The sequence below is a fragment of the Coregonus lavaretus genome, assembly GCF_964263955.1.
Source record: "Coregonus lavaretus genome assembly, chromosome: 13".
NCBI classification, from domain to species: domain Eukaryota; kingdom Metazoa; phylum Chordata; class Actinopteri; order Salmoniformes; family Salmonidae; genus Coregonus; species Coregonus lavaretus.
Window position 1 is genome coordinate 15,322,475 of NC_140000.1, and position 10,689 is coordinate 15,333,163.

Genomic DNA, 10,689 nt, shown 5'->3' on the forward strand with positions numbered 1-10,689 from the left:
ACTGTATGTGGGAAGGTGGGATTTAAAACTGTGAAGTGGTTCTGAGCATAATTTGTTGCTGATCAATGGCAGAAATTAACAATTTCTCTGAACCTCGCCTGCCCAGGCCAACAGAGGTGAACAGTAATAAGGAGTTGATATGGAGAGCTGTTCATAAAAGCTTACGTAGGCTCTTTTATATTTTATGATGGATTTCTGGTGTTACTAAAAAACCACCACACCTAATTTCAGTTTGACATGAAATGTCACAGGTTTGTCGCTAGTCCGCTACATAGTGGACTTTGAATAATCTTTCATGTAAATATGCTTTTATGTTTTCCAGCTAGAAAGCGTACTGTTTGGGGCCAGAAACAGCGACTGTGGCCCAAAGCTTCGAGGCCATGAATTGCTTCAAAGGGCGTTTTGGACAGGATGTGGAGAAACAGGACCAAAAGCTGTCAAAACCAAGATGGGATACCCCCAAAAACAAGGTGACAGAAGTTTTGATGGAAGTGATCAATTTAGCAATAACTTATTTTGTTAAATCACACAGTCATTTCTCTCCATCTTATTTAACCTATTTCTTTCTTTCTTTCTTTCTTTCTTTCTTTCTTTCTTTCTTTCTTTCTTTCTTTCTTTCTTTCTTTCTTTCACATGAACAACACCCAGGTGCCCACAGACCGGACCATGGTGGTGGGCGGCAGGCAAGGTGGGGGCGGTAAAGGTTCCAACCGTTCAGGTGGCACCCTGAGGAAACGGCGGCAGCGATACGTGGAGAAGGACGGCAAGTGCAACGTGCATCACGGCAACGTGCGCGAGAAATACCGCTACATGACAGACATCTTCACTACCCTGGTGGACCTGAAGTGGCGCTTTAACCTGCTGGTGTTCACCCTGGTCTACACAACCACCTGGGTGTTCTTCGGTCTCATCTGGTGGCTCATCGCCTACATCCGCGGAGACCTGGACCACACTGACGATGGAGACTGGATCCCCTGCGTCAACAACCTCAACGGCTTCGTCTCTGCCTTCCTCTTCTCCATCGAGACGGAGACCACCATCGGCTACGGCTATCGGGTCATCACTGATAAATGCCCAGAGGGGATTCTTCTGCTGTTAGTCCAGGCCATCCTGGGCTCCATCGTCAATGCCTTCATGGTGGGATGCATGTTTGTCAAGATCTCCCAGCCCAAGAAGCGAGCCGAGACGCTCATGTTCTCCCACAAGGCGGTGATCTCTGTGAGGGACAGCAAGCTGTGTCTGATGTTCAGGGTCGGAGACCTGAGGAACTCACACATTGTGGAGGCCTCCATCCGGGTCAAGCTGATCCGCTCCAAGCAGACCAAGGAAGGGGAGTTTATCCCGCTCAACCAGACGGATATTAATGTGGGCTTCGATACGGGGGATGACAGGCTCTTCCTGGTGTCGCCCCTCATCATCTGTCACGAGTTCAACGAGGGCAGTCCTTTCTGGGAGATCTCACAGGAACAGCTGGAGAGGGAGGAGTTTGAGGTAGTAGTCATCCTGGAGGGCATGGTGGAAGCCACAGGTGGGTTCTTCTAATTTAAGGTCAGATTTGCATTTCCTGCTTAATGATGAAGATTTGGACTAGGGGAGGGTAAGCTGATCCTAGATCTGTGCCTACGAGCTTCTACCTGTAGAAATTTGTATTATAATCATAATGATGTAGAAAATGATTATTAAAATAACATTAATAACACTATAATTACAGGTACTTTAACTTATAATATGAGAATATAATGCAGGTGTGTGTGACCCTGTTTATAAGCATTCATTCACTTGGTGGGATAAAGAGGAGGCAGTCGACAGGAATCACTCAAGACCTACATTTACATTTTAGTCATTTAGCAGACGCTCTTATCCAGAGCGACTTACAGTTAGTGAGTGCATACATTATTTTTATTTTTTTCATACTGGCCCCCCGTGGGAATCGAACCCACAACCCTGGCGTTGCAAACGCCATGCTCTACCAACTGAGCTACATCCCTGCCGGCCATTCCCTCCCCTACCCTGGACGACACTGGGCCAATTGTGAGCCGCCCTACGACAGAGCCTGGATTCAAACCAGGATCTCTAGTGGCACAGCTAGAACTGCGATGCAGTGCCTTAGACCACTGCGCCACTTGGGAGACACCAATTAACGTCGGCTGTGAATGCACTTGACAAGGACTGCAATTACACTGTCCTAAATGGCCACAGCATTGTCCTGTATGCTAATAACCTCTATTGGTGTAGTCTGGCTCCTGGTGAGAAGCGGGAGGGACTCCAGGGAAGCCCGTCTGTGTGTTTGTGGGAGAATCCCAGACCTGTCAATAGCACAGCCTCTGGGAAATTAAACGAGCAGAAGATGTTGAGGGAATTCAGATCGGAATGGTGATTGAATTGGGTCGTTCCACCAATTTGGTGCCTTTTGAGAAGTGTAACTTGGTCAAAAGAAACATTTGATTTCACCTAATTCTGTCATAAAGAGCACATGTTCAACTTAATAAAAAACATGTTTCCCCATCTCAAGAGGTTAAATTAAAAAAATACTATAGTAAGTGCCTATTAAGTGCCAAATAAAGTAACAGGGTTAAACGTAACAGGGTTTACGATTTCTTCTTAAATCAGACATAAATACCCTTGTTCTGTGCAACAGGGAGTGTCAATTGAATGCAACAAATGTTTAATTGTTAAAACATTTCTAGCCTGTCTATATATGGGTAACAGGGTTGACGTCTTATGTTCGACCCGCTCAGTATTCCACCACAAAACAGCAGAAAATGGCCAAAAAGAGTAGAACCAGCTCACCTGCTTTTACTATATGATTTGACTATTAGATGTTCAATGTTTCTTTTAAAAAGGAATAGTTTCACCATATTAAAACGAGAGTTCAGTTCACGTAACAGGGTTGACCTTAAAATGAGGGACAGACATAAATGAATCACTAATCATATGAAATAAATAGTAATCTTCAGAATTGACTTTGTCAAAGCAACAAAATAACTAGGGCTTTCAATGATGGTGAAACTTGGAGACATTTTGGGATTGTGGGTTAAAATCTTCCTAGAAGTGACACAGGGTTGACAGAGAGACATGTCAAAATGCTGGATTTTGGCACTTTAGCAACAAGCCTTTAGTCATATTAAAATTAGGTTTGATTGAATTTTCCATATGGTCTATATTAAAGGGCACTTCATTTAATATAACAGGCTTTTAAAATTCTATATTGGTCCACAATTTATACTTAAAACATCAAAGGGATGCAAAAGGCACTCTTTTCATGGAACGACCCAATTCCCTTATCCCTCCCACCGGCAATGATTCTCGGTCCAGGAGTGGGTGGTGGCAGTGAACTGAACTACTGTCGCTTTGATTCAAAGACACACTGCAGGTGATTTACCTTCAGTCTTTTTTTTCTTTCTTTTTTTTTCACCTTTATTTAACCAGGTAAGCCAGTTGAGAACAAGATAAAGCAAGATAAAGCAAAGCAGTGCGATAAAAACAACAACACAGAGTTACATATGGGGTAAACAAAACATAAAGTCAAAAATACAACAGAAAATATACAGTGTGTGCGAATGTAGTAAGTTATAGAGGTAAGGCAATAAATAAATAGGCCATAGTGCAAAAATAGTTACAATTTCGTAATTAACACTGGAATGATAGATGTGCAAAAGATGATGTGCAAATAGAGATACTGGGGTGCAAATGAGCAAAATAAATAACAATATGGGGATGAGGTAGTTGGGTGGGCTAATTTCAGAATGACTGTGTACAGGTGCAGTGATCGGTAAGCTGCTCTGACAACTGACGCTTAAAGTTAGTGAGGGAGATAAGAGTCTCCAGCTTCAGAGATTTTTGCAGTTCGTTCCAGTCATTGGCAGCAGAGAACTGGAAGGAATGGCGGCCAAAGGAGGTGTTGGCTTTGGGGATGACCAGTGAGATATACCTGCTGGAGCGCAGACTACGGGTGGGTGTTGCTATGGTGACCAGTGAGCTAAGATAAGACGGGGATTTGCCTAGCAGTGATTTATAGATGACCTGGAGTCAGTGGGTTTGGCGACGAATATGTAGTGAGGGCCAGCCAACAAGAGCGTACAGGTCACAATGGTGGGTAGTATATGGGGCTTTGGTGACAAAACGGATGGCACTGTGATAGACTACATCCAATTTACTGAGTAGAGTGTTGGAGGCTATTTTGTAAATGACATCGCCCAAGTCAAGGATCGGTAGGATAGTCCGTTTTACGAGGGCATGTTTGGCAGCATGAGTGAAGGAGGCTTTGTTGCGAAATAGGAAGCCGATTCTAGATCTAACTTTTGATTGGAGATGCTTAATGTGAGTCTGGAAGGAGAGTTTACAGTCTAACCAGACACCTAGGTATTTGTAGTTGTCCACATACTCTAGGTCAGACCCGCCGAGAGTGGTGATTCTAGTCGGGTGGGCGGGTGCAAGCAGCGTTCGGTTGAAGAGCATTCATTTAGTTTTACTAGTTTTTAAGAGCAGTTGGAGGCTAATGAAGGAGTGTTGTATGGCGTTGAAGCTCGTTTGGAGGTTTGTTAACACAGTGTCCAATGAAGGGCCAGATGTATACAAAATGGTGTCGTCCGCATAGAGGTGGATCCGAGCGTCACCAGCAGCAAGAGCGACATCATTGATATACACAGAGAATAGTCGGCCCGAGAATTGAACCCTGTGGCACCCCCATAGAGACTGCCATAGGTCCAGACAACAGGCCCTCCGATTTGACACATTGAACTCTATCTGAGAAGTAGTTGGTGAACCAGGCGAAGCAGTCATTAGAGAAACCAAGGCTATTTAGTCTGCCAATAAGAATGCGGTGGTTTACAGAGTTTTGTTTATGAGGATGCAGACTGGGTGGGTGTTATTGCTTCACATTTGTTTTTGATATTCTACTCAATATATAGACTTTGGTTTAACAGAGGGAGAACTTTTGATCCATCGCATAGCAAGGGCTGGTTTTTCCTCTGTATCCCATGTCAATATTGACGGTTTAGTCAAGGGGACAAACTAAAATCTGATGCGGTTTTGAATTTTTAAAAGCTATCGACAGCAGTTGGTTGTTTTGCTCTTTTCCCTCAGGAAGTAAACCCAATCAGGCCTTGAAGTGGGATTTGCCTGAAGTAGGAAAGAGTTTACTGGTTTGCTGTTAATCTCAGGTGCTTAGAGAACGGGAGCTTCTGCAACGTAGAGAGTCAGGCAGCAAATGCAGTTGGTGAGTTTAATAACGAAGACCATGAAGACATACAAAACAAGAGACGCGCACTGGGCATGAAAAACAAAACCAATACTGTCTGAAGACTGAGGCTACTGAGGGCTAAATAAAGGGGAAGGAATCAAGGTACTGATGAAGTCCAGGTGTGCATAACGATGGGGAGCAGGTGTGCGTAATGTGGGTTACCAGGACCGTTGGTTAGTAGACCAGCGACGCGGAGCGCCAGAGCGGGAGTAGGCGTGACAACTGCGTTTATCTCTTATTCTTATTCATACTTTCAACTCATACGGTGCTCAAAGGCTTTGTTTCGTTTTTCTAGATGCTTCATGAAAATACATAGGCTAATTGGTATGTTGATTGTATATTAAAAATGATCATCATCATCAGGCTCAGTATGTAGGTATCCCACTCTATACATGATACCATTGAATTGCCAGTTGTATTTTTTCTTCATTCAGCGGGCTGTTTATATTCAAAGAAGCACAGCTATATCATTATAATTTAATAAATTTGATGCAGGTGCAATGCAAATTAAGTGATATACATTTACATAATTGTTAGATTAATTTGTATTTTAAGAATAATGACTAAAGGATTTCACCCCAAATACAGTATAAATGTGTAAACTGTGTTAGAATTGTCAAACCACTAACAGAGGGGGGCGGGACTAAACATTCCAGGGTGAAGGTGGTCCTCTGTAGCTCAGCTGGTAGAGCACGGCGCTTGTAACGCCAAGGTAGTGGGTTCGATCCCCGGGACCACCCATACACAAAAAAAATATATTTATGCACGCATGACTGTAAGTCGCTTTGGATAAAAGCGTCTGCTGAATGGCATATTATTATTATATTATGAAGGAGAAAGGTGGAAACTGTTTAAGAAAGCCTCCTAAAGGTGGGCGGAGCAAAGTGCCTTTGTGTGTCAAGGGGTATAAAACAGGAGGGTATGGGTTTTGGCGCCAGAGCTCTCCATGAATAAATATACAGATCATTCTTGCTGGTTGTGGAACTTGAATCATTTATGATTAAAACCAGAGCCTTACAACCTCTGGTAATGATTCAAGCTTAGGTTGAATTAGAGATAGAAATTCTCTTAACAATAATGGCTGCTGAAAAAAATTACTTGATACAGTACAAGGTTGTGAATCATCCAACCCGCAACCCCTTACTTCTCTTAATATCAGTGTGTGTATGTGTGTGTGTGTGTACATTGGTCTGTCTGCCTTGATATACTCCTGGCACTGGCTGTGCATGGTCTGTCGGTTTGTTTCTTCATTCCTGTGGATAATATGTACTGTAATTGATGTCGCTCTTCAAGGTTCACTTGAGCAGAGGATGAAAATGCTGACAAGCTATTTATAGGCAATCCACCTATAAATATTCAGAAAGGTGTGTGTTTGTTTATCTGTGTGTGTGTTTATCTGTGTGTGTTTCTCCATCTGTGCGTTTGATGTGTGTACACGTGTGTGATTGAAAGAGAAGATGCACATCTCTGTATTACAACCACTCGTCAGCCTATTTCCTTTTCCCAATGAGATCTTGTCTCACTCTCTTGTCTCAGTTGTTTTAATACAACCCTGGAAACCCTGCTAAAATGTTTGCACAATGAAAGGAGTACAGCTCATTTAAAGTCAGGAAGACAAAGCATAGTGAATCTTAATTAGATCCACAAAGCACAACAACCCAGCTTGGGTCCAGGTCTTAAGATAGTTCCATGACAAGGGCTTTTACAAAAAACATTTAGATCATACCCAATCACACAGTCGTTTCAAGTTCCTATCCTCTATTTCATGTCATTAATGTCTGTCTCCCGCCCCCCTCTCTCTCTCAAGGAATGACATGCCAGGCACGCAGCTCATACCTAGACTCAGAGGTTCTGTGGGGGGAGCGCTTCACCCCTGTGCTCTCCCTAGAGGAGGGCTTCTACGAGGTGGACTATGAATCCTTCCACCACACCTACCCTACCCCGACCCCCACCTGCTCTGCCCGAGAGCTGGCCGAGCTGGACAAGAAGGGAGAGGCCATCCCCCTACCTCACCAGTCCCCACCAGTCCTGGAGCCGCCCCCACCACGTCCAGAGAAGGAGGAAGACAGAGGGGAGGAAGAGGTGGGGGTGGAGGCGATAGGGGATGGAGAGGGGGAGAATGTTAGCAATGGAGATGTGAACAGGATGGATGATGGGCATGAATGAGTGTGCATTGGTGAAAACACAGACCATGTCATCCGATGATGCTGCTCACTGGTTTAAAACACGTTCATACATAGAACAGAGGCTACAAGAGGCAAGATTTCAAAACCACAACATCATGAAGATGGGCAAGAAGTACTTGTGCAAGTGACTCAATGTCTCAAATGGCTTTGATATCATACTTCATCAAGTGTCAAACATAAACTATGATATCCTATAGTTTTTGGCTGCTATTAGAGGGACCAAAGGTAAGTCTTCATGCAGACTCATTATTTTTTTATTAAAGCATTTAGTGCCAATATTCTGATCTAAAACAACTTGGATAACTGGGCGAATATGATTTAAAAAGTTTCAAATAATGGTATGTAAATTATTGAATACTTTGAACTAGAGCAATGTGTGTAAGAATGAATGTGAAAGACGATAAATTAAAGGAGGCCTAGCCAAATGCCCTTCCATTTCAAGTATTTTGATACACACGTTATGCTTACATGTGTTCATTTTCGTGAAATTAATATTTACTTTGTATTGAAATCTTAAATCACTAAGGTTGTAAGGCCTTTGCCTTTTAATGAATTGTTTAAAGTTATGGTTTGGATTTCTTACACCATTTTGTTGGCTTCACAAATTATCCTGTTCATGGCATTTTGGAAGGGTTTGCTATTAGTGGGCGTTGCCAACCACCTAATAAAATAAATAACTGAGCGCTTATCATGGAATTTGAAATGATTGAAGTATTTTTCGTTTATTTTTGCATTTTACATTCACACCATGGTGACCACACACATATTTGTTTTTAGAGGTTGATCATTCACTCTGAGGGTGTGCCATTTTGAGTCTTACCTTGGTGAAGATTTCCCTCTACTGGCTGTAAAACGTCATGACAAGCACAACCTGGTCCTCTCAGGTCTCTCCAACTTCTTCCAAGCCTGATCAAGTAAGAAAAAGGTGAGGGGAATGAATAATCAGTCCAATTTTGTTATGCAGTCATATATAAGTAAGTCATTAATCATCGGACAAGGCCTAAAATCCCCAAACACAAGCAAATTGTGACATTGGCAAGTATGGTGAAAGGTGTGTTTATCATAATGAAGCAGCAGGGGCCCCTTAAAACTGCACCCACTCTCATTGTAAACAAGTAATACTGCACTGCCACAGAAATCAAACTCAAAACGACAGAAAACCATCAAATCGCACATAAATCAAATTATACACAAATCAAATCATACACAATCAAAGTCATACATGTGACCGCTAAGGTGACAGGCATACTACAAGTTATACAAATTGTTGTCATGTAGTCCAGGGCAGAGGTAGCTCTCGAGAACCCAAGGGATCATACCCAGCCCTCTTGGGTTCTCATTTGAACCATTGACCACAGCTCGGCCAATTTGTTTATTATAAACTGGGTGGTTTGAGCCCTGAACGCTGATTGGCTGACAGCCGTGGGATATCAGACCGTATATCACGGGTATAACAAAACATTAATTTTTACTGCTCTAATTACGTTGGTAACCAGTTTATAATAGCAATAAGGCACCTCGGGGGTTTGTGGTATATGGCCAATATACCACGGCTAAGGGCTGTATCCAGGCACTTCGCGTTGCGTCATGCATAAGAACAACCCTTAGAAGTGGTATATTGGCCATATACCACACCCCCTCGTAAAATATGCATTTGGAAACCTCAGAAACTATACTTTCATATCCCCCCAAAATAGTTTTCAGGGGTTGCATTAGCGCAGAATTCTGCCAACAAATTATGATAATGATAAAACGCATAAGAAATATCTTAATGCGTTTTGTAAATCTAAAAGGCTTCTTACTGTAATTTCTGCTTGCCATCAGACAAATGTTGTGCTTGACTTGCATTTCTCCAGTCGGATGAGAATTCACGAACTGGCGTTCTATCAGCAGACCATGATCTGACTGATGTGTAGCCTACCTTTCTCTGGTACTTTTCTCAGTGTAGCCTACCTTTCTCTGGTACTTTTCTCGGTGTAGCCTACTTTTCTCTGGTAAAATGCTAGATTAACTTCAAACAAAACATTAGGAAATGTAGCTGGCTACATTCTTTCTATGATAAACATTAGAAATATAATGTCCTTGCTTTTTCATTGTAAACTCATTTACTTGTGTGGCTGCTATCCAAATAGCGTTGTACTTCTGTTGTCATGTCAAGCTATTTTATCGTGAATGTGTTGCAGTAATGTATTTTCTGTGAAGAAAAACTATAGTTGCACACCCATGATCACTCTATGATCAGGTGAAATGGTCTAAAACACAGATTTTTTGATGGTCTGCGTTTTGAAAATGCAGATTTCTGAACTCTAACGTTTTACAAATACAAAATATATACTTACTGTGTGCTGTTTTAACACAGAATCACACAGAGGTATTTTGGTTTGCACATTTACCTGAACTACAACACTTCCTGAGCAAATGGAAACTTGGGAGGGAACAAAAAAAAACTTGTCTTGAAGCTGGGCTACACAAAAAATATGTGGTAAAACATCTAACAGTAGCCAGTGTATCTTTTGCAGTCTATTTGTAAAGTTTTTTGGGGATGATAATTAAGTTGAGTGTTCAAGGTTTCCAAAACCGTATAGGAATCAAGGATCAATTGTTTTTAGGTAGAGCATTTCACGCTTTGGTCAGCTCCCCTCAGCTAAATCAAAAGAAAGATTCAATTACTCTAATGCATTGGAGTCAGAAGGGCAAGGCCGAGGATAGGCTCCTTCACACAGAGCTCAATCTAAAAATGCATATAATCTTGAATAATCTTTTTTCGTTGGATAGCTAGAATTCACACTAAATACAATTGAATATCCATGGAGAACAACTTTTTGATATCTTGTATGTTGTCACCATAGTCCCTATGGCAGGGGTCCCCAACTACATTCAGCCACGGGATGATTCAGACCCTTTACTAAGTACTTTGTTGATGCACCTTTGGCTTACAGCCTGGAGTCGATTACAGCCTGGAGTCTTCTTGGGTATGACGCTACAAGCTTGGTACACCTGTATTTTGGGGAGTTTCTCCCATTCTTCTCAAGCCCTGTCAGATTGGATGGGGAGCGTCGCTGCACAGCTATTTTCAGGTCTCTCCAGAGATATTCAATCGGGTTCAAATCCGAGCTCTGGCTGGGCCACTCAAGGACATTGAGAGACTTGTCCCGATGCCACTCCTGCATTGTCTTGGCTGTGTGCTTAGGGTCGTTGTCCTGTTGGAAGGTGAACCTTCTCCCCAATCTGAGGTCCTGAGTGCTCTGGAGCAGGTTTTCA

The 10,689-nt window shown here is 42.5% G+C and overlaps 1 protein-coding gene across 1 annotated transcript; it reads left to right on the plus strand.

Annotated features, from left to right (window-relative positions):
* Window positions 1-380: 380 nt before the first annotated feature.
* On the plus strand, window positions 381-7,408 carry LOC311140335 (G protein-activated inward rectifier potassium channel 4-like; the record flags this gene model as incomplete). The annotated part of the gene is made up of 3 exons (XM_084175355.1): window positions 381-470; window positions 649-1,528; window positions 7,050-7,408. 3 exons carry the CDS (start codon window positions 381-383, stop codon window positions 7,406-7,408), a joined length of 1,329 nt encoding a protein of 442 aa, XP_084031481.1.
* Window positions 7,409-10,689: the final 3,281 nt, after the last annotated feature.